This window comes from Carcharhinus amblyrhynchos, chromosome 29 (genome assembly GCF_965287045.1).
Source record: "Carcharhinus amblyrhynchos chromosome 29, sCarAmb.v2.hapA, whole genome shotgun sequence".
In the NCBI taxonomy this organism is placed as follows: Eukaryota; Metazoa; Chordata; class Chondrichthyes; order Carcharhiniformes; family Carcharhinidae; genus Carcharhinus; species Carcharhinus amblyrhynchos.
This window is the reverse complement of record NC_137352.1, coordinates 11,594,415-11,618,435: the sequence shown is the minus strand read 5'-3', so window position 1 is coordinate 11,618,435 and position 24,021 is coordinate 11,594,415. Positions and strand designations below refer to the sequence as shown.

General features: G+C 44.7%; 1 protein-coding gene across 1 annotated transcript in view; it reads right to left on the bottom strand.

Moving 5' to 3' along the window:
* sik2a (salt-inducible kinase 2a) overlaps window positions 1–24,021 on the bottom strand; it is a 154,550-nt gene that overhangs the window by 21,751 nt on the left and 108,778 nt on the right. The window contains exons 4-8 of the mRNA XM_080214875.1: window positions 21,257–21,418; window positions 12,475–12,599; window positions 10,119–10,242; window positions 5,842–6,062; window positions 3,049–3,201 (exon numbers count right to left, since the gene is read on the bottom strand). Of these exons, the coding sequence (XP_080071001.1) occupies window positions 3,049–3,201; window positions 5,842–6,062; window positions 10,119–10,242; window positions 12,475–12,599; window positions 21,257–21,418 (785 nt within the window). The remainder of the gene's footprint in view (window positions 1–3,048; window positions 3,202–5,841; window positions 6,063–10,118; window positions 10,243–12,474; window positions 12,600–21,256; window positions 21,419–24,021) is intronic.

The window sequence follows — 24,021 nt, the reverse complement described above, 5'->3', positions numbered from 1 at the left end:
GATCTTTCACCAGTTCAGATGAAAGGTCATCAATCTGAAATGTTAACTCTTGTTCCTTTCCACAGCCAATGGGGATCATCGATTCCGCCTCATTCATTCTGCCATCCAGTCACTAACTATTCCTTTGAAAACCAAAGGTGGTTCAATCAACTCTAATCGGTGGTTTAAAGAGCAAGATGCACAGTGGCATGGACCAACTGAGTGAACCTATCAAGTGTGGATATCTCTAAGATTAATGTTTGTTCAGTAATATCCTTCCCCTTCAAAGCACAAATCTCCAAATATTTACACAGGAAGATGGTGGCACTCCATTCACAAACCTAACGGCCAATCAGGCAATAATGCCAGAAAATATCTTGCTGGGTCCTGGGAACCTTACTCATTTAATCCCAGCTGAAAATTTTGCCAAGCTGTTACGGAGATTTCACTGAACAGAAAGTTTTTCAGATGAGTCAAAAGCCAAAAGCAAGAGATATGCAGAAGACGTGAAGAGGTTAGCCAACTGGAACCAGCAAATGAATATTTAATAGCTCTTCATGCGTCAAGCAGCCAATTTGAATTGGGCAGGGGTTGGGGGTGGGGGAGGACAGATTAAGGTTTCCCTCATTGAGACCTGACCCAATTCTGGTCAGAGTAAAATTTCAATTGTGTGTAACATTTGGAGCAAGGCATGAAGTTGTCTCATCCAACAACTGATGATCCACCTTATCCCAGTCGTTATGGTCCAGAAAATGACTGCTCAACATGGAATTTAAATTGTGACGACAACTTTAATTCCAGTGGAACATGGGCAGGTGGGAAGTTAAAACTCCCCAGCAAGAAACCAGAGTCTTTCAGATGGACACTGAAACTGCCCATCTAAAGTCTACTGAGTACGGTTTTCTGAAAAAAAAGGACATCACCAGGGCCTCGACTCCCTTAACTCACCACAGCAGGACACTGGGGAGCAGTGTGGCACAGTAGTTAGCACTGCTGCCTCGCACCGCCAGGGACCCAGGTTTAATTCTGGCCTTGGGTGACTGTCTGCGTGGAGTTTGTACATTCTCCCCGTGTCGGCGTGGGTTTCCTCCGGGTGCTCCAGTTTCTTCCCACAGTCCGAAAGACTTGCAGGTTAGGTGGATTGGCCATGCTAAATTGACCCATTGCGTTGGGGGATTGGCAGGGTAACTACATGGGATTATGGGGATAGGGCCTGGATGGGATTGTTGTCGGCACAGGTTCAATAGGCCAAATGGCTTCCTTCTGTACTGTATGGATTCTATTATTCATTGCAGATTTAAGCTTTATCAGAGTAGTGGGGTTTTGGAGTCTGTTACATCCGGAACTCTAGTTTAATGCAACAAAGTAGTAGGTCTTTATTTTTGAATTGTTAGTATTCCCTTTGTCTTGCACCTACAGCGTATTTTTTTGAAATATTTCCCATGGTCCTTTGGATGCGATTAAGGGCCAGTGGAGGTACAAGTTTTGTGATCTGCCTGCCTTCTTGCCAGCTCTAGAATTGGAATTGGCAGAGGGGAGAGTCAGAAAATCCCACCTAGGGGCAATCAACATTTGGCTGCCTCTCCGAACTTTCCGTCCCGATCATCGCTTTCACAAAGAGAGGCAACAGGATGGGTATAGAATCCCTACAACGCAGAAGGAGGCCATTTGGGCCATCAAATCTGCACTGACCATAATCCCACCCAGACCCTACTCCTGTAACCTCCCCATATTTACCCTACTAATCTCCCTGACACCAGGGGCAATTTAGCATGGCCAATCCACCTAACCCGCACATCTGTGAAGTGTGGGAAGAAACCGGAGCACCCGGAGGAAACCTACGCACGACACATGGAGAATGTGCAAACTCAACACAATGACCCGAGGCCGGAATTGAACCCGTGTCCCTGGTGCTGTAAGGCAGCAGTGCTAACCACTGTGCCACCATGCTGCTCCAATGAATAGGGAGGAAGTAGAGGGATACAGTCTGGAAAAAAAAAGGGCAGAAAGATTTTTTTTGCAGTTTAATTAGGGCATCATGATCGGATAGGCTCGGAGGGCCGAAGGGCCTGTTCCTAAGCTGTACTTCTCTTTGTTCTTTGAAATAGGCAGATGTGATTGTCAGGATTTTGGTGACAGATGAATTTTCAGTCCTGTTTATGAATGTTTACTGCATTTCACATTATTCACAATTACTAAGGGTTTCGATAAAAAAAAAGGAGAAACTGTTTTCACTGGCAAGAGAGGACATTAATTTAAGGTAATTGTCAAAAGGGCTCCAAGGGGAGATGATAATGTTTTTATCATTGCATGTTGTGATCTGGAGTGCACAATTTGAAAAACTGGTGTGGAATAGTCAATGTGTACTTCGAGGGAAGGAAAACAGCAGGGCAGTGGGGCAGGAACTGGAGCATGGGATTACTTGGATAGCTCTTTCAAAGAGTTGGCACGCGCACAATGGGCTGAAGAGCCTCCTTCTGTTGTGTATCATCCTATGATTCAGATTCCAAACACTTCCTGTGACTCTGTGTTGGAGTTCCCAATATAGAATGCAACTCAATATGGTCATGAAGGAGATGAGGGGAGGAAGGCTTAACGTTCAGCTCAATTAGTTCTTCAATTAACATTCAGTTAATCAGCACCACAGGCGCAAGGAGGAAAACAGCTTAAAACAGATCTTAGTGAATCACTGGCAAAATCCAAGTGTGAAGAGAACCATAAATAATTCAAAACATCATGGGATGTTCTGTATTTTTAGTAGAACTACACACTCCGAAAAGCGCTATACATTTAAGAAGTCTCAGTAGAATCCTTTGGTTATAAAGCACGAGGTTATCCAAAGACTTGAGCTGTGAAGTGTAAAAATAGACCCCCCCCCCCCCAAAAAAAAATTTTCAAATTTACGCACTAACCTGTACTATTAAAGCCTGCACATGAATTGATCCTAACATTAGCTGGAGCAACCTGTAGGGCAGAGGGTTGTAACCTTTACGCAATCGTTACTTCATCCATTGCAGTGCACGGTATGTATACAACTGACACAGCAACTGTCGATGATTATGGCATTACCTTGGCAACACTTTGTTCAGCGATCGTGCTTGGTCGCCTTTGACGTGCATCAAGCCTCTGGTCGACAGGGAAGCTGCTTCTGTGAGACTTGAGCCTCTCCACCAGCAGATAATAAATAGCAGCAAAATGGTTATAACTCTTGTTCTGTAGAGACTGCATCAAATGCCAAAGAAAGGAGAAAATAAATCAAAGTATAAACGGGCAAGGACAAAAAAAAGCACTACACTTTATCTTCCAGTTTATTCAACAGAGAGAGAAAAAACAAAGCCAACACAGTAATGATGTGAGAATGTGATTTTTGATGAACTGAAAGGGATCCCAGTGAAGTGACCTTGTTCAAACCTCGCTGCTTTGCCCTTGCGTGCTTTGCATACCATTTCTCAATCCTCTCTAATCAATGCAATTTTTTTTTGTGTTCACTGATTACTAGGCTGTCGGGATCTTTCTTTCTTTCTAAGAATTATGAGCCGGTTGGGTCATCCTCCACTCACTTCTTTGTGCCGTCAATCTCACTAAAGTGGACAATCTTCATGCACGGGAATGAATCACCCCCGCAACAGCATTTAACTTAATGATTTTTCTTTGAAGTGTGTGTGTGTGTGTGCGCGTGTGTGAGTGTGAGTGTGTGTGTGTGGTGAGGGGAGGGGGAAGGAGTGTCATTGCATTAATCCAACTGATGTTCTGTGAGAAGCAACAAACAAAATCAGTTGAGAATCTTTTTTAGCATTTAAAAGGGGAAAGGCTACCGAAAAAAGGGGAAGACTCCATCAGTGGGGAGTTTTCTTTACTTCATGAAGAGTATTGAGAATTTAGGGATTTTGGAAAGAGAATATATGCAGAGTTTAATATCAATCCTAGAATTCAGGATTGAAACAAACAATGATTGTCATTATTGAAACCATTGCTAAGTATTTGCCCATTCAAATGATCTGGTCGGGTAAACTATAGCAATGTGTATTGAAAGCTGAAGCAATACTTTATATCAGGGCACTGCATGTGTTACTCCCACACACAAGGCTACAAAATTGAGCCTGTCAGGCACTTGGAAGTTACTCAACTCTGCTGGGTCTAGGTGGAACAGCAAGGACAAGGAGAAAGTGCAAAGGGGAAACTATAGTTTTTCACACTAACATACCAAGATATGAATTGGGAGCAGGAGTAGGCCACTCAGCCCCTTGAGCTTGCTCTGCTATTCAAAAATATCATGGCTGATTGGACTGTAAACCACTTACAACCACCTACCCCCAATAACTTTTCACCGCCTTGTTTATCAAGGAAATATCTTTGCTTCCACTGCCTTTTTAGGAAGAGAGTTTTCACTACCCTCTTGAGGGAAAAAGTTTCCCCTCATCTTGGGTCTTAAATGGGCAACCCCTCATTTTTAAACAGTGACCCCCCCCCACCCACCAAAATACTAGATTCATCCACAAGAGGAAACATCCTCTCTGCTTCCACTCCGTCAATATTCCTCAGGATTTACCCACCCCAGAGGCATCCACACAGTCCTTTCAGGGCTAATGCAAACCATAGAAATGTAGAAAATAGGAGCCATTCATTACGGTCATGTCCACAGATTTAAAAAATAAAAGCAACAGGCTTGAGCTGCTTGGTTTGACTGAGGCCAAACTGGGAGTACTTTGTACAGTTTTAGCCTTGTCACTGGAGGAAAGACACTCTTGCTCTGCAGAGACAGAGAGAAAGAGAGGGGGGGGGGAAAGAGAGAGGGAAAGAAAGGAAAAAGAGAGAGAGAAAGAAAGAGTAAGAGAGAGAGAGGGGGAAGAGAGAGAGAGGGAAAGAAAGAGAAAAAGAGAGAGGGGAAATAAAGAGAAAAAGGGAGAGAGGGAAAGACAGAGAAGGAAAGAAAAAAAAAAGAGGAAGAGAGAGAGAGAGAGAGAGAGAGAGAAGCAAAGGATCACTCAACTGATTCCTGGAATGAAGGATTGCTCAGTGGAGAGAGAGATTCAGTAGACAATGGCAAGGCTTTTCCAGCCCTGTCAAGGTGGGACCTGCCGCTGATGGTGCAGAGGACCAGTCAAAAGTCCAGTGTCCCCGCAGTGGAACGGGATGGATAATCCCAGCCAAATGTCTATGTTTCCAGGAGTTCAGAAGCATGAGGAGTGATCAAATTGAAACATAGGAAATTCTTGGGGGCTCCAGAGAGTCAATGCTGAAAGAATATCCCTCCTGGCTGAGGAATCTAGAACACAGGATCACAGTCTCAGAACGTGGGCTTGGCCATTTCGCATTGAGAGGAAGAGAATTTTTTTTCACTCAAGGGGTTGTGAACCTTTGTAATTCTTTATCCCGGAGAGCTACAGCTGCTCAGTTGTTGAGTATATTTGAGACAGGGACAAATAGAATTTTGGGTACTAAGGGAATTAAGCAATATGAAGATAGTGCAGGAAGATGAAGTTGAGGTAGAAAATCAGCCATGACCTTGGTGGATGGCCGGGGGTGGGGAGGGGGGTTGTTCTTGTTCCTCCTGCAGTCCAAAGCTGTGCGGGTTAGGTTGACTGGCCATGATAAATTGCCCCTTAATTTCAGGGGGATTTGCAGAGTAAATGTGGGTTATAGAGATAGAGCCTGGGTGTGACTGTGGTCAGTGCGGGCTCAGTGGGCCTCCTTCTGCACTGTAGAGATTCTATGATTCTATATTGGCCACTGGAAGAAGCAAAGTAAAATTGTGAAAAGAACCCACGATAAGAAATCCTGAAAAACCTTATCGCTGTCACTGACAACTCAAAGTGAAGAAAACATGACCTTTGTCTCAAATGAAAATATTGCAACCTTTACCTCAATGGTTTTCTGCTGGTCAATTCCCAGGCTATGCATCAGTCGTAGAACTTGTTCATTGTATTCTCCCATGGTTGATTCATTCTCAGTGGCTTGAGGATAGACTATTGGTCGGTGTACCGGCACCTCAGTCAGCATCCATTTGTGCTCCTTTATCTGGGCAATTGTGAGTCTTTTGGAAGGGTCTAAGACCAGCATACGCCGAATGAGGTGTTCACAGTCTGGCAGGTAAGAAAGTCGATGAGTTGAGAATACGATCACCAGTAACTGGTTCACACATTGATCAAGGTTCCTACAAACAGACATTTGTCCAATAATTTGTTTTAAGTAACAAAGAATAATGTTCATTCGATCCCAATAGGTTCTTGGCGTTAAGTGCTCGGAGGTTTCCAGTTTTATATCTGGATTCTGCTGCGTGCTGCATTCAGAGAACCACTGTCGGTCCCAGTTTCTCTGGGCTGGATGGCAAAAAACATCAGCCAAGGCTTTATCCACCCCCACTCCACAACCTCTATCCAATGGCTCCTGCAGAAGAGGACGCACCCACAGGCATTGGATAACATCAGGTTTTTTAAAAAAAATTCTTTCCTGGGATGTAGGTATCACAAGCAAGGCCAGCACTTATTGGCCACCCCTGAATGTTACAACTGAGTGGCAGTTGGCCACTTCATTACCATGGGTCTGGAGTCACGTATAGGCTAGACCCAGCAAGAATAGCAGATTTCCTTCTGTAAAGGTCATTAGTAAACCAAATCTATTTTTATATCGATCAATGACAATTTATGGCCTCTTTTTGAGATTCGATTTCCATTGGACTTAATAATTAATTGAATTTGATTAATTCAATGCCATGGTGGGATTTGAACCCGTGACCTCAGAACAAAAGAGAGGGTCTCTAGCGTCCAGGGAAATACCATTACACCACCATCTCCTCTCATGTGATACCATGGCCCAGCAGGCTGCCACACTCACCCGGTAGCCTACGTATGATTGAGCACTTGGATGAGGATCATTGGGACTATTACAGTAAAAATCAAGGAGAGGTGACAGAAAATTGGGGTAAGAAAATGTCATAAGAGGAAAAAGGGCATTTGTCATAACATGGCAACAACATTTTTGCTGCAGGGCTGGGAGTCACATGTAAACCTGACCAGGTAAGGAAGGCAGATTTTCTTCTCTAATTAGTGAAACCAGATTGGTTAATAATAGTTTCACGATTATTATAACTGAGATCAGCCTTTAAAGGCCAAAACTATTAACTGAACTCAAATTTCACCAGCAACCACAGTAGGATTTGAACCCATGTCCTCAGAGCATTAGGCTAGATGTCTGGGTTACTAGCTCTGTGACATTACTACCAAGCCACCATATTCCTGTCTCTTGGCTACACAGTTTACAGTTACTCCTGAAGGCTGTTGGAGATTCCTGGGCTTAGGCCTTAGGCTTTTGCAGCAACACCTCAGATAGCAGAAACTCCATCAAATGTACGTTTTGCATCCAATCAAAGTAAAGTTTCTTCTGAAAATTACACTGGGTGGGATACTCCGGCGCCGCATTCGGCCCAAAACCAGAGAATCTTGCCCAAGGTCAATGGACCTTGGCATGGCACCAACCCCCCAAATTCCTGTGGTGGGCAGGAAAGGACAAACCCCCCCCCACTGTGAGCTACATACCTGGTGATGTGCAATATGCCACTACGGTAAGGCATGGAAAACTGTTTTCTGGGTAAGCAGCCAATTATACAAAACCAAATTCAAAGAGCCAAGTTAAGTTCCTCGTGGGCTAGTTATTCTATTTGGCTCATATATATTGCGCTGTAGCACGTCCAACTCCCAGTCAGATTTTGGTATTTCCAACGGGAGTCAGAATAGTTTTCACCGGCTGTTTCCTGAACACATCTATCAGCCCTTCCACCAGAAATTAGGTAATTAGTTCCCCAATTATTTGTTGACTACGGTTCTCAACTCTTTGCAATATTCATACAAAATTTAAGTTTTGACTTTTAAGGCCAAACCGCAACACCCAGTAGGACTGTAGCTTATTAGCAGAGAACGTACATTTAACATTAGCATTGAACCTTTTTAAACAGATCTGGGCAGCATGGTGGCACAGTGGTTAGCACTATTGCCTCACAGTGCCAGGGACCGGGGTTCAACTCCAGCCTTGGGTCACTGTCTGTATGGAGTTTACACATTCTCTCCGTGTCTGTGTGAGTTTCTTCCAGGTGCTCTGGTTTCTTCCCACACTACAAAGATAGAACATAGAACACTACAGCACAAACAGGCCCTTCGGCCCACAAGTTGGGCCAATCATATCCATACCTACCAGGCCTATCTATAACTCTCAATCCCATTAAATCCCATGTACTCATCGATGTGCGGATTAGGTTGATTGGCCATGCTAAATTGCCCCTTAGTATCAGGGGATTAGGAGGGTAAGTATGTAGGGCTACGGGGATAGGGCCTGAGTGGGATTGTTGTCAGTGCAGGCTCAATGGACCAAATGGCCTCCTTCTGCACCATAGGTTCAATGAATCGTAGCAGGCAGGGAGAGAAACCAAGCAAAGGTCTGTTGATCTCGGCAGGATTATCCAGTTTCAGGGCAAGCATGATCAGAGAATCTCACCCTTAGTGTCAGGATTAGCTGATGAACGAGGGTTCTGATTTTGGCCTTGGAGGGAGTGCAGAGGAGGTTTACTAGGTTGATGCCGGAGTTGAGGGGGTTGAGCTATGAGGAGAGGCTGAATAAACTAGGCTTGTGCTCGTTAGAGTTTAGAAGAATGAGGGGAGATCTCATTGAGACGTATAAGATGATGAATGGGATGGATAGGATAGAGGTGGAGAGACTCTTCCCGCTCAAAAAAGACAGTAGGACTAGGGGGCACAGCCTCAAGATAAAGGGGAGGCGGTTTAGAACGGAGTTGAGGAGGAACTTCTTCACTCAAAGGGTGGTGAATCTCTGGAATTCTCTGCCCGTTGAAGTGGTGGAGGCTGCCTCGCTAAATATTTTTAAGAAGCGGGTTGATGGGTTCTTGATAAGAGAGGGGATTAAGGGTTATGGGGAGAGGGCGGGAAAGTGGAACTGAGCCACGACAGATCAGCCATGATCTTACTGAATGGCGGGGCAGGCTCGAAGGGCTAGATGGCCTACTCCTGCTCCTATTTCTTATGTTCTTATGTTCTTTTTGCTTTTATGTCTAACTTATCAAGACTAAATAGCAATGATTCACTGTGGTCATTGTGTATGAACACTAGTAGGGGAGGTGATGGCCTGGTGGTATTATTGCTAGACTAACAATCCAGAAGCTCAGCTAACGTTCTGGGGACCTGAGTTCGAACCCCGCCATAGCGGAAATTGAATTCAATAAAAAATATCTGGAATTAAGAATCTACTGATGACCATTGTTGATAAAACCCATCTGGTTCACTAATGTCTGTTAGGGAAGGAAGTCTACTGTACTTACTTGCTCTGGCCAACATGTGACTCCAGAGCCACAGCAATGTGGCTGTGTGTGGAACCGCCTTCCAAGGACAACTAGGGATGGGCAATATATGTTGGCCCTCCAGTGACACCCATATCCCACAAATAAATATAAAAATATTTGGAATAAGAAAGGTCACTAGAGTCATAGAGCAATACAGCAAGAAATAGGCCCTTCGGTCCAACCAGTCCATGCTGACCATGGTGCCACCTCAGCTCCCACATTCTACTTGTGTTCTGCACTGAGTTTGCTGATCTTAGCCAGGGTGTGACTGAAGGGACAAACACTTTGTCCTTATCTTCCTAAGCTGAGAAGGGGGTGAAACAGCCTAGGACTCTTTCACACAGCTGGGAGAAGGAGGGAGATATCCAAGCTACAGCTGCTTTCCATGATTTAGTAATAACATATGTTGTGTCTGCTGCTTTGAAGCAGATCCTGGCCTACATGGTTTCATTTTCTTCTTTGATCGTCCCTGTCCTGTATGGACCAATGGTTAACACTGCTGTTACCATTTACTCTTTTACCCAGGACAACATCTACTGTCAGAAGTTGTGCTCAAAGAATTTAGTCAAGGGCACCACTTGAATTTTGGGTCTCCTCTATTTGTACAGTTGCTGAAAAATCAATAGTGGTAGAGTATAATATCTGAGTTATGAGGCTAGATAACTCTTTTCCTATCTAAACCACACGCAGTGTCATTCAACCAGACACCAAGGCTGAGGCAAGTGGAGGCTCATTCCCCTCAAGCAGACTGCAGTGCAGCTTAACATTGATCAAATGTTTGGTCTGTTCTCACCTTCTGACATGAAGTACGGAATTCTAAACCTGCCTTCCAGAACCCTTTGCCTCAGGATGGGAAGTGTTGGACCATCAAATGGTAAAGCTCCACAAACCAACACATAGAGGACCACACCGAGACTCTGTACAGACACAAAAATGAGAAGCATTACGGAATGCTTAATGCAAAACACTTCACTGCTCACCAGTTGGAAGGTTCATTCTGTACCCGGTGGGCCTAAAGCACACACTATCCTTAATTCAACCGTTTAATTGATAACCGCACTCAGGAAGCCACAAGATGGCCAGTGTCAGGAGTTGCCCTGCTATGGTTGGGCTTGAGGCACATTGCTAGAGCAGAATAGAGGAGCTTTGTTCTTTGTACACAGATTGAGAGTTCTCACCACCAACACTGGATGCCTGAATTGAGAAAGCCATCCACTCTCCTGTACCAACACCCCACAACCTGAAGATCACAAAGTCATCATTGATTATAATGCTTGGGGCCTTCAAAAATTGTGACATAATTGCCTTATTACTTGACAATCCCTATCACTTTGAACTTTCACGTCATTGTTAAAGTGATAATGCCTCAAAGACAGCTGACAAAAATATATTGGGCACGATTTTCCTGCTCTGCTGCACTGGCTGAGTAACAGAGTGGGGCAGGAAATTTGAACAGGAGGGCAAAAATGGAATAACACTGTCAGGCAGGTCACGATCTTCCACGGCTACGTTCATTAGCTTGATCAGTCTTGTGTCAGGGAAGGGCGATCAGGGTGCCAATGATGGGGGTCCTTGACAGATATCCCATATACTGTGTAGACTTGTACACAGTGTTTGGGATACCAGTGTGTGTGCCTAGTGGACTGCAACCAGCTTGCCAGTGAGCTTAGCCTCCATCCTTCTCTACTGGCATGAAAATCTTATTCTGCACACAACCAGTTCTCCCCATCATTTATTTGGAGCAAGGTTTAGTGCAGCATCTATTTTAAGCATGGGAGGCATAGATCCACATTCAGCCCACTGACAGAAGGGAAGTTTCTATCTGCTGCCTGAGAGTATCCGACTTGAGAGTTTTGCAAAGTTTCAAAACATCTCCTACCACAAAACCACCAGTGCAAAACTGCACACAACCTGGCACCAACTAGCACCCCACCCTACTCAGGCATCAAGACAGAGAATGGCTAAACATAAGAAACAGGAGCTAAGTAGGTCCCTCCAAGCATGCTTCACCATTTAGCATGACCGTCTACTTCAACTTCACCTTCCCACATTATCCCCATGTCCAGAATAGAGTTTTACTCTGACCAACTCCGCTGTCCCCAACACAGAAACCTGACCTGCCAGCACCAGAATGGAGGATTTCCATTCCAGTCGCCAGTGCAAACAACCCTCGACAGAGTAAGTCTAAATAGGTAAACAAATTTGAAAGAAGACAAAAGAAAAGGCAGGAATGTCAGCATCTTGGAGTTTCTGGTTTGGGTCAGTAGATTCCATGGGGAAGCATTTTGCCAGAACTGTGCCAATGGCAGAGTTTGGCACTCAGCGGGCAAACAGCCCATGCCTCTCTATCAATGATTTGCCAAGACTCCCAAAGTAACATTGGTTCTCAACAATTTTAGGTCAGATTGTCCAACCTCGCCTGCAGCCGAGATTCTCCAGTCCCCCTGCAGTGAACGGAGATTTGGCGGAGTGCCAAATTCTCCATCCTCGCTGGTGGCGGAGGCAGGGCGTGAACGGCCGAAGAATTCTGCCCATTATCTCATCAACTCAACAGCAAGTAAAGAAATTTTGATGTGTTACCAGATTGGCAAACAAACAAACAGTCAAAAATATAACAGCACTTATCAGGTCAATGATAATTGGGACTTAAATTTTGAAAGGAATTCTTTAATTCAGAATTCTTTCCTGGAACTGTTCCCAACCTGCATCTTGTTATATAAAAAAAAAGTCAGTCAGTCACAATCCCTTATGGTGAGGCTAAAGTTTTTGGCAGTGGTGAAGGTGTATGCAAAAGAAAAATCACACACCAATCATGAAGATCCCAGATCTTTCTGCACAGACTGTGCGGTGGTAGCACATCTCTGCCAGAGCACCACAGCATGTGTACAGGCAAGCTCAATGTATCGGCCCCAGGAGATACAGGGGAAATCAGCCAGAAGTCCCACTCTTCATTGATAACCATTGACTCCTGCGTTGATACCTTTGGTAATAAAGCCATAAGACTCCTTCACATGGAGAATGGACATTTTGGCAAGGTCGGAATTCAAAAGAGCAAAGTCAGAGAACTACCGGGTTTCTGAAGGGGAAGGGAATTTTTTTTTGTTGTTCCATCTTTAAAACTAGTTTTAGTATCGGAGTGAGGTTGTTACCCAGATGTCCAGTTGTGGTCCCTCATACTGCTGTCCTTCAAAGACCTCAGGAGCTGCATACGGTGGACTGCCGCACCACGTGGCCAGGGGCTCTCCCGCTGTGTAGAAATTACCAAACCCAAAATCTGTTCAAACAGAAACACAAAACCGGAAATGAAGCAGCTTTCATGTTATTTCTGATATCTGTATCTTGAGTGGGGTCACACACTGTCACAAGGTTTAAAAAAAAGGTAAAATCGCCATCGTCCCAGGTGACCATGGGCTGACTGTTGGTGATTTAACCTGAGGATCGCCACGCCTCAGGTGAGGGGCAAGCTTGAGAAGGTGGGGCCTTCATGAATAAGCTCAGCCAGTTTGGGAATTGAGCCTGCACTGTAGGTGTAGAGGGGAGACAAGGAAAAACATTTTTACACAGAGGGTAGTGGCTGTCTGGAATTCACTGCCAGAGTTGGTGGTGGAGACAGAGACCCTATTTTCTTTTAAAACGTACCTTGATCTGCACCTTAAGTGCTGTAAGCTACAGGGCTATGGGCCTAGGGCAGGCAGGGCACCTCGATGTCCTTGGGCTGGCATGGACCAAATAGGCTGAATGGCCTCCTTCAATGCTGTAACCTTTCTATGGTTCTGTTGGCGTCACTCTATGCCACAAACCAGCCGGCCAGCCAACTGAGCTAACCAACCCCCAAACTCTACTTCTGATGGTCACAGTTTAGGTTCAACACTTGCCTGTCCACAATTTACCATTGTAGATTGCTATGTCAACATTCAAGTTTGCTCAGGCAACTGTCACAAATGCTGTTTCAGGTTTTTGACAGTGACTGTCTCTTGTGGAGCAGGTTTCCAAAAATCTTCTATTCATCGACTGACTTGGGCAATGTCACCAGCAATTTAAATACATAATAAGCAGGATGCACTGAGAATGCAGGTTGGCAACAAGAAGTGTCATTATTTTTGTAGCTGATGTGCGAAACTATTCCCCTGGGAAATTCGAAAGGCAGGGAGAACCACCCCTAACTCACCAACAATCCCATGGCTTCACCACCCACCGAGTGAAAATGGTTTTCCTCATCTCAGCCCTAAATGGGCCTACCCCATATCCTGAGACTGTGACCCTTCTGCTCCTTGTACCCCCAGCCAGAAGAAACAACATTCCTGCCTCCAGTCTGCCCAGCCCCATCAGATTTTTACGTTTTAATTAGATCGCCTCTCATTCTTCTAAAACTCCAGTGAATATAGGCCTAGTCGACCCTATTGCTCCTCATATGACAATCTGGCCATCCCAGGAGTCAGTCTAGCGACCCTTCGCTGCACTCCCTCTGTGGCAAGTATATCCTTTCTTGGATAAGGAGTCAATACTCCAGATGTGGACTCACCAAGCCCCCTGCACAGCTGCAGTAAGGCACTTTCTTTGCATGTTCCTGACTTTCTCATAAATAGCCTGTCCATCTGGGTAGCAGCTGTTCCATCATTCTGCCATTCGCACCTCCTCTACACACATCTCTTGTTTCTAATCTTGTCCTGTTACTGCTCCCTGTGGCCCTGTACCAGAATTCTTTTCTCATTTAGTGTCTCCCGTTTTCAGTCCTATCACAGACCTTCCCTTTAGTTCTTTACCCACCTTTTCTGCTTTCATTTGTTTAAAACTAATTACTTCTACTTTTCCCAATTCTGATGAAAGGTCACAGGCTTGGAATGTCAACTCTGTTTCTCCACAGATGCTGCCTGACCTGCTGAGCTTTTCCAGCACTTTCTATAGGTATTTACACTAGGAAGACAAAGCTGGGAAATAGCTTTGCTTGCTTCTCAACTTTAATATATTCATTCAAGTTACTTCTGGATCATAGAATCCCTACAGTGCAGAAAGAGCCCTATCCCCATAACCGCACATATTTACCCTGCTAATCTGCTGGCACCAAGGGGCAATTTAGCGTGGCCAATCCACCTACCATCTTTGAACGATAGGACGAACCGGAGCACCCACAGGAAACTCATGCAGACATGGGGAGAATGTGCAAACTCCGCACAGTTACTCAAGACTGGAATTGAACCTGGGTCCCTGGAGACGGCAGTGCTAACTATGGTGCCACCCTGCCATCATGGGTTGGGTTGGGGATGAAATCAATTCCACGAAGGCATTTTAATCTCAAGCAAACATTAACACAGAAGGAGGTTGCAAATTTTTTTCTTCACAACAGACTGATTCTTGTGAACCATTAACTCCCATCCATCCATATTTAACAGCTCAGAAGTTTGACTGTGGGACAGAAGGCAGCAGTAATATTTATACTCACTATACAAATACCCAGGCACCAGCAGCCCAGAGACCACATGACACCAGAGGCTCAGCTGGTAGCAATCTCACTCCAACACAGTGAGAAAGTTGTAGGTTCCAATCCCACTTGGGTGCATAATCCAGATGGGCATCCTAATGCAATACCGAGGGAGTGCTGCACTGTCAGGTGAGATTTTTAAATCCCTCCCCCCCCAATCTTCGCTCGTCTGTTTTCAGGGGACAGACCATCCACACATCGTGGTTGGCACTGCTGCCGCACAGCACCAGGGACCCAGATTCAATTCTGGCCATGGGCAACTGTCTGTGGAGTTTGCACATTCTCCTTGTGTCTGCGTGGCTTTCCTCCGGGTGCTCCGGTTCCCCTCCTACAGTCCAAAGACTTGCAGGTTAGGTGGATTGACCATGCCAAATTGCCCCTTAGTGTCAGGAAAATTAGCAGGATATATACGTACGGTTGCGGAGATAGGGCCTGGGTGGGATTGCTGTTGGTGCAGGCTTGATGGGCTGAACAGTTGCCTTCTGCACTATAGGGATTCTATGACACAAACAAATATTCACCAGGGGATGACAGAAAACTGCTCCCCATATGCATCTGAGCCTTTTGAAACCAATTGTATCAGAAGAGTGCACAATTCAAAATTACACTATTTCAGTCTTTGGCATTTGGTTTGTTAAAAACAACCTTTTCTTGTTTATTGAAACAAGAAAAAAGCCGCAAAGCAATTCTGAAGGGGCAAGAAAATAGCGTCCCTCCATAATCTCAATTGCTTCTGCCCTCACATTAATAGAGCAACACCATATTCAAGAGCATGCAGATTCCACTATTCTTTTGAATTACATAATGCATCATTACCAAGAGCACTGGACTCATGCTAAGCCAACCATGGGCCACCAAGAAGTAATCATCAAGGCGTGTGTCCATGTTATTGCCCATTACCCCACTGCCAAAGCAATTATTGAAGAAGACCATTCAATTGCTTGGAAGAGGGCCCTTTCTGCCTTCTGTGTTGCCCAGATTACTAAGTGTTGGCAAGTTGAAGGCTAAGTTATGGCTAAGTTGAATGGCACAACCCAATAAGAAAAAGAAGCCGAATGCATGCTTCAGTGACCCCATACCCACAAACATCCTGCAACCAGCCTACCACAAACATCCTGCCAACAGGCCCATCACTCAAAGAGAAGCATCTTTTTCAACTGGCACCAGACCGCATGTTCATTCCAACAAATACAATTTCCTTTAAAAGTCGAAACCAGATTGATCTTCACATAAAAGAACAAGGAGAAATTCCATTCCTTTTCTGGCTAACCATCCCACTTACATCAGTGGACATACTTAAACATTGTGGCACAATAATTTGGCTAATCTTTGACTAGAATTGCTTAAAAAAACTAGGTGAGCAATTTATAGGTAGAAAAATAACATCCAACACAAGACTATAACAAAGGCTTCAAAAGAGTTATACTCTGGATTCTTTTGCTGTAGGAGCTATCGACAGTCCTCCCCCTCATCCTCGTTCTAACCCCTCCCCCCCCCCACATCAGCACTACATTTAAGTGAGGGAACTTATTCAGCTAAGCTGCTGACAAAAAAGAATAGATAGGAGCCCATGATTGTGAACTAATTGTCTGAACTGACCCACTTCACGAGCAGCATACTGATCAGCAGTGTTTGACGTCAATACTCCTCTGTTGTCCACCGGCTAGGAAAGCTAACAGAGAGGCTGCTTCAGAATAAGAGTCACGCAGCTCGCAGCAGACATTAGCTGCATTCCTGGACACAGCACAGGGCGGGCTTCCCTTACCCACTCTCCTCTCCACCTCACCCCCCTCTACCTTCCCATTTACCATCTTACTCCATTCCCTGCAAGGGGGGGGTGGGGGGGGTTGCAGGGGTGGAGGGGTCATGGATAAGGATCTCCCTTCTGGCAAATCTCCCCCACCCTCCTCCCCCGAGCTAAATGACTTGGGATTGTCATGGGACTTCTAGATGCAAAGTAGGGGAATGATATTTGCCAAAAAGAATCTCTTTCATCTTCCCATCAGTGTTTCATCTGTCAAAACACTGAGGAAAAGGTGCCCAGAAATCCTACTCCCAGCTTTCAATAGATGAGATTTATGAAGAAACGGGATAACAGATAAATCCAGAACTCTCTCACTCTCGGCACTTAACCCCTTAACTGCTGAGCAAGATTTCAAAAAGGTAGTTGTTGGATGGCATTTAACACCTTAACAGCTCGGCAAGATTCCTGCAAGAGTCCATAAGTTAGGTGTTGGTTGGTACTACATTTGCGATGCTAGAAACAGACTTTAAAATGTTTCTAACACAAATAAATTTTTGATTAGACACAGACGAATTGTATTTATGGTTCTGATATTCCCAAATTCAGGAGAGACTGAATGATCCAAGATGAGGTTGGTTAATGGAACTAGAATTTAATCAAGTTTAGTAAGATAACGGATAACGTTTATACTATAGGTGACCAATCATACACAGGTTTTGCATTTTATTTGCTGTCGCTGGGTCAAAATCCTGGATCTCCCTCCCTAACAGCACCGTGCGTGTATCTACACTTCAGGGACTGCAGTGGTTCAAGAAGGCAGCTCACCACCACCTTCTCAAGCTGGCCTAGCCAGTGAAGCTCACATCTCAAGAATTAATTTTTTAAAAAAAATATGAAACTGCTTCAGTCAGAATGTGCTTACTTAAACAATGATTTCTCTCTTACTTCCACTACCTTGAGTCCAGGTGTGTGAGATACAAATTAGGAGCCAGAGTAGGTCACTTGGCCCATATCAACATAACAGTCTTCAAGGTAAAGAATCCTCTGGCTGTATTTGAGCATTCCAGACTGCTTCAAAAAAATTCAGATAGCCTCATTGTCAGTGCTAAGAATTGTTCTGTGAGGAACACACACTGCTTAATGTGACCCTGCATCACACAGGCCAAAAAGTTGCAGATGTGATCCCTGGTTTGTATTGAATTGACTTCAGCAAGCATGGTGGATAGACAGCTGCACTTATATTACTCTCAATTCCCATCTCCAGTTACTGTTAAGTGACCTGGCTGGAGAGTGCATCAGGCAAGGACACGATTGATCTGACAGTTGTATAACGTGATCAGTTGCTGTACCTGCTTACAGGCGGCTACTTGTGAGTGGCAGAGGAAGACATTTGCATTTTATTTGCTGTCGCTGGGTCAAAATCCTGAAACTCCCTCCCTGACAGCACTGTGGGTGTGTACCTACTCCACATGGGGTGCAGCGGTTCAAGAAGGCAGTTAGCTCACCATCAACCTTCTCAAGCTGGCCTAGCTAGTGAAGCCCACAACCCAAGAAAGATGCCCTGTATTCACAACCTCACCAGGCTTAGCACCTTCAAAAGAGGAAGGAGGGAGGGGGAGGTGGGGGGGAAAATCAGAAAAGGAATTTATTTTGTAAGTGTCTCAATATCTTGCTTCTTGCCCACTAACCACACCCACCCCTTCCGTGCTTTGCAAAGCAGCCCAATTAAAACAAACAGAACTCAGAATTCACAAATCGCACGTCATCTTCCTGAGATTTAAACCATTCCAGATTACCCCTTCTGCTTTTTAACATTTGGCCCCGGTGTTCAAATCAAAGGAAAATAAACTAGTGCGGCAGGGGCTTTGGAAGTGGAAAACAGCCCTATTTAACACAGTGGCTGCAGGTGCTTTGAAGTGCTGAATGAAAGTACAGTTCACACACCACTGACCTTTCTTTGCGTAAAAGGTCTCAGACAACAGTGCTGGAAACGGTCTTTTAAGTATGAAAGCATGCAAGTATGAGCGAGGTGGGGGGAAGCTGAAAGGGGGAAAGAAGGAGGTTCCTCCTAGATAGCCAAACATAGAACCAAAGAAATCTGACAGCATAAGAAGAAGGAGACCATTTTACCCCTTGTGACTGTGCCACCTCTCAGGAAAAATTATACCATACAAAGAACAGCTGTGAAATGCGTCCTTTCAAGTATAAATCCAATGGCTTGCACAAAGCTATAACTGAATCTGTTTCCACTACCTTCTTGGGAAATGCATTCTGGATTATGATAACTCGATGTGTAAAAAAAATTCTCTATTTCATCTTTGATACTCTTCCTTATCTCTTTTATTATCTTCAGCCTATGTGCTCTGGTTCAGACCATGCTCACACTAAAAGCATTCTCTTCCCATCTATTCCATCAAAAAAACCTCTTAATCTTGAACACTTCTCTTGACTCTTGTCTTGCCCTTCTCTGGTCTAAAGAGAACAATCTCGGATTTTTTAAAAATTCATTTGTGGACATGAGTGTTGCTGGCTGGTCAGTATTTATTACCCATCCCTAGTTGCCCTTGAGAAGGTGGTGGTGAGCTGCCTTCATGAATCGCTGCAGTCCACAAGCTGTGTGTTGACCCACAATGCCGTTAGGGAAGGAATTCCAGGATTTTGACCCAGCGACTGCGAAGGAAGAGTGAAATATTTCCAAGTCAGGATGGTGAGTGGCTGAGAGGGGAACTTGCAGGTGGTGGTGTTCCCATGTATCTGCTGCCCCTGTCCTTCCAGGCGGAGGTGATCATGGGTTTGGAAGGTGCTGGCTAAGGATCTTTGGTGAATTGCCACAGTGCATCTTGTAGATAGTACACACAGCTGCTACTGAACATCGGTAAAGAAAGGGTTGAATGTTACTAGATGTGGAGCCAATTAAGCGGACTGCTTTGTCCTGGATGATGTCAAGCTTCTTGAGTATTGATGGAGCTGCACTCATTCAGGCAAGTGGGGAGTATTCCATCACACTCCTGACTTGTGCCTTGTAGATGGTGCATAGGCTCTGGGGAGTCAAGAGGTGAGTTACTCGCTGCAGTATTTCTAGCCTCTGACCTGCTCTTGTAGCCACTGGATAAGAAAAATATAAACTATTTTTAAATTTTGGGAAGCTTACCAGACGCATACCTGGTCATTTAGTTGATAATACACTGCCGCTGCACAGGCCAGTTAGTTCAGTTGGCTGGACTGCTAGTTAGTGATGCAGAGCGATGCTATTGGTGTGGGTTCAATTCCCTTATTGGCTGAGGTTATTCATCTACCTTGCCCCTCGCCTGAGGTGTGATGACCTTCAAGTTAAATCATCACCAGTCAAGCTTACGGTCATCTGGAAGTATGGTGACTCTACCTTCATCTTAAAGATTTCTGTGCTACTCTAATCTTAGCCTCTTGAGCATCCCTAATTTTAACTGGTTGGTGGCTTCAGTTGCTTAGGCTTAAGCTTTGGAATACCTCCCTACACCATGACCTCACTTTCCTCCATTAGGCCATTCCTTAAAATGTACCTTTTGGACAAGTTTCTGGTCATCTGAGATAATATCTCCTAATGTGGCTTGGTGTCAAATTTTGTTTTGTAATGCTTTGTTGAAACATCTTCAGCCATTTAGTTATGTTGAAGATGCTATATTAATATAGGTAATTGTTCCAATTGATATTGATGGGGTGTCAGATGGAATGCATGAACTATCCTCAGTTTCCCTGCATACAGGGAAAAAAGCCTACCCCTGGTGGCTATTTGTTGGATAGTACTGGTGTGTGGGTGTTAAGGACAGCGTCACACTGCAAGGCTCGCGGAAGTGTAAAACCTGCTGTGAAATGGCTACTAGACCAATGGGTCAGAGAGAAGTTCATGTCCCTTGTAACCTTGGCCCAGGATGGAGCAGGGACTTCAGGAGAGGAAACTGGAGATGGAAAGCCTTAACCTTAAGGCAGGAGGGGTGCAGGGGATTGTAAAATTCCACGAACAGATCAGAGACACAGCAAGCAGGTCAGAGTTCACCTTACTGACTTAATGACAACTAGCCAACAGCTATTTAAATCTACAAGGGATAAACAGTTGCGCAATCATCTAGGAGCTCGAGCAAGAAGGTTGCTCAAACAGGGCTGAAAGAGACCCCGCAGTGCAGCCCAATCACAATGCATATTTAAGTATCATCATGCAGATTCAAGTCTGTGGCAGGTCTCAAGCCTCACCTGTGCCTTTTGGGGAGGTGCCAACTGGAGTAATAAAGTGTAGGGTAGTGGGGGCAATGAAAGGGAAGAGACCATTAGGCTGCAGATACATGGGATAGTGGGGAAAAAGGGCAGTTGAAACATTCCAAATAGCACTGAACAGCGCAGTACCCCTTTTATGCACATGAATGTGTATTTGTGTGTGTATACATACATACATACATAGTGTACGCATGCGTGCATGTGCATATGTAGATGTGTACATGTGCATACATGTGCGTATACGTACATGCGTGCAAGCATGTGCACTTGTGTATGTACATACATGTGCGTGTGTGGTGAATGGGGGAACAGGGAAATGGGACATGTTTGGTTATCTTAGGCAACTGCACTCTCTTTGGCACTAAGCCAGGAGACAGAATGTTCTCGGCCTCCCGTCAGGTTTTGCAGGTAAGTGTTAATATCAACCAAGCGCCTCAGATCTCACACTCTCAATACGCACCCGCTATTTTAATATTCATATTGCTGTCTAACAGAAGGTTCTCAGCTTTCAGATCCCGGTGGACGATTTTGCGGTTGTGGCAATATTCCACTGCCGACAGGATCTGCCAGAACTTGCGCCTGGCCTCCAGCTCGCTCAGACGGCCGTGGTTTGCCAGATAATCTGAAATTTTGAAGAAAGAAAATTGTTACTGGGTTTCTCCAGAAGCAGCAGGGGAGACTCTTATGTTTAACAGTGTGTTACAGATCAATGCGAGCGTTGGGTCACTCATGGCACACAGTAAATAGGAGCAGTGAGTGAGCCAAGAGAAAATCGATCTTGGACCCGAGTCGTGCAAGCTGCTGTTGAAATACCATCTTCGCACAGGTGGTCACAACCCGCAAACCTATTTATTTTATAAATTGAGACATCCGGGCAAAGGGCCAAGACCCCATTGTGCAGGGAAAGCTGCAACAACTTGGAGAGAGAAAAATGAGCTAAATCAGGAATAGGTGACTGCTAGTTGGGGGCTTTGAAATAGTGCCGATTGTAGGGAGTTAGCAGCTTCAACACTCTCGGGGGGGGGAGCACAAGTTACTGAGAGGGGGGAGAGCACAAGTTATTGAGAGGGCAGGGGAAAAGACAGAGAAAGAGAAACAGGGGCAGTAAGAGGGGAAAATAGAGAGAGGGGAAAGCGGGAACAGAGAAGTTTATTTATTAGTGTCCCAGATAGGATTACATTAACACTGCAATGAAGTTACAGTGCAAATCCCCAAGAGGAGGGAACAGAGAGAGAGAGAAAACAGAGAGAGATAGAGAAAGGGAACAGACAGAGACAGAGAGAGAGAAAGAGAGACAACAGAGAGAGAGAACAGAAAGAACAGAGAGAGAACAGAGAGGGAGAAGGAGCAGAGAACGAGAGAGAGAAAAAGAGAGGGGAGCAGAGACAGAGCGTGCGCAAGTAGAGATGGAACAGAGAAGGAGCATGAGTGAGAAAAGCAAGAGGCAGAGAGAGAGAGACAGAAGTGGAGAAACAAGGAGAGGAGGGAGACAAACAAAAAGCACAGAGAGTGAGAAAGAAAGAGAGATTTGTTGCACTGGCGACAGATTGCTTCTGGGAAACCTTTTTGTAGGTTTAAATGATTTGGGCCTTTAAATACCTAGAGAGGCAGTGTTATATTTTCTGTCGACTTGTGGGATAATTAATACTTGCAAAAATAAAAATTTCACAGAGAAAGATGAATTACTAAACATTTACCAGTTGCACACCACATTCTAACATTACATTACAGATTCCAGAGGAACAACTCACTCCAAATATAGATTTCAATAGTACAGCTCAACCAAATTTTGGTTTCAGCTTTAGTTACAGTATATTTTACAACAAGCTTCGTGATTCACACTTTGCACCAGATTTGAAATACCAAGGTGTACCTGCAAACACAAGCTGAGTAAGGGAGACATCTTCACTCATGCTGGGGCAGGTTACACTGACATTATAGCGATAGTGATGGTACAAGGAGAACACTGTAGCTATTATGGAAGTTTACACTCGTATTAACACAGCACAAAGCTGTTTGTTGCTGTCTCTAAATCAGGCACTGGGATCTTTCTACATGTGTTCAAGCTCAAGGCGAAGCCCATGCTGTAATATGTGGGAAGGAACCGCAAGAAGCCATCCCACATGTCGGTTTATTAAACAGTTCTCTGCACATCCCAGTTTATAATCATTGCATAACCCAAACATCCACAAACATTAAAGGAGATGTAAAGGTACATTACTGACAGCAAATATAAGGAGTATGTGTGTGTGTCTATGTCTGTCTGTGTGTGAATACAAACACTTCAAATCTCTGCTCCTGCGAGAAAATGGCAGAATTGACGTGAAAGAAAGTTTATTTATTAGTGTCACAAGTAGGCTTACATTGACACTGCATTGAAGTTACTGTGAAAATCCCTAGTCGCCACACTCCGGCGCCTGTTCTGGTACACGGAGGGAAAATTTTATCATGGCCAATTCACCTAACCTGTACATCTTTGGACCGTAGGAGGAAACCGGAACACGTAGAGGAAACCCACACAGACACGGGGAGAATGTGCAAACTCTTCACTGACAGATTTTTAAGCCAGGAATCCAACCTGGGTCCCCTGGCAGGATAATCAACTACCTGGTCTACAACTGTCCCTGCTTTACTACCATTTCCATTGGGTGATCGGAAAACAGTGAAGCCCGGTCTCTTGTAGCATTTGATCAATTCTGCTTGAATGAGAGATACAGGGGAAGAGTGCATATGGGTGGCACAGTACTTTGCACTGCTGCCTCAGTGCCATGGACACGGGTTCAATTCCCAGCTTGGGTCACTGTCTATGCAGAGTCTACACGTTCTCTTGGTATCTGCGTGGGTTTCCTTCAGATGCTCCAGTTTCCTCCCACAGTCTGAAAGACAGGATGGTTAGGTGCATTGGCTCTCCCCCAGTGTACCCATGCAGATGCCAGAGTGTGGCAACTAGGGGATTTTTATAGTACACTTCATTGCAGTGTTACTGTATGCCTATTTGTGACATTAATAAATAAACTTAAACACCACTCTTTTGGAAAGTGCATTCGAAACCATAACAATGCCTGTGTAAAATATACTCTCCTCATCTCCCCTTGTGTTCTTATGCTGATTGCCTTGTGTCCTCTGGTTACTGACTCACCATGATGTGGAGATACTGGTGTTGGACTGCTGTGGGCACAGTAAGAAGATTCACAACACCAGGTTAAAGTCCAATAGGTTTATTTG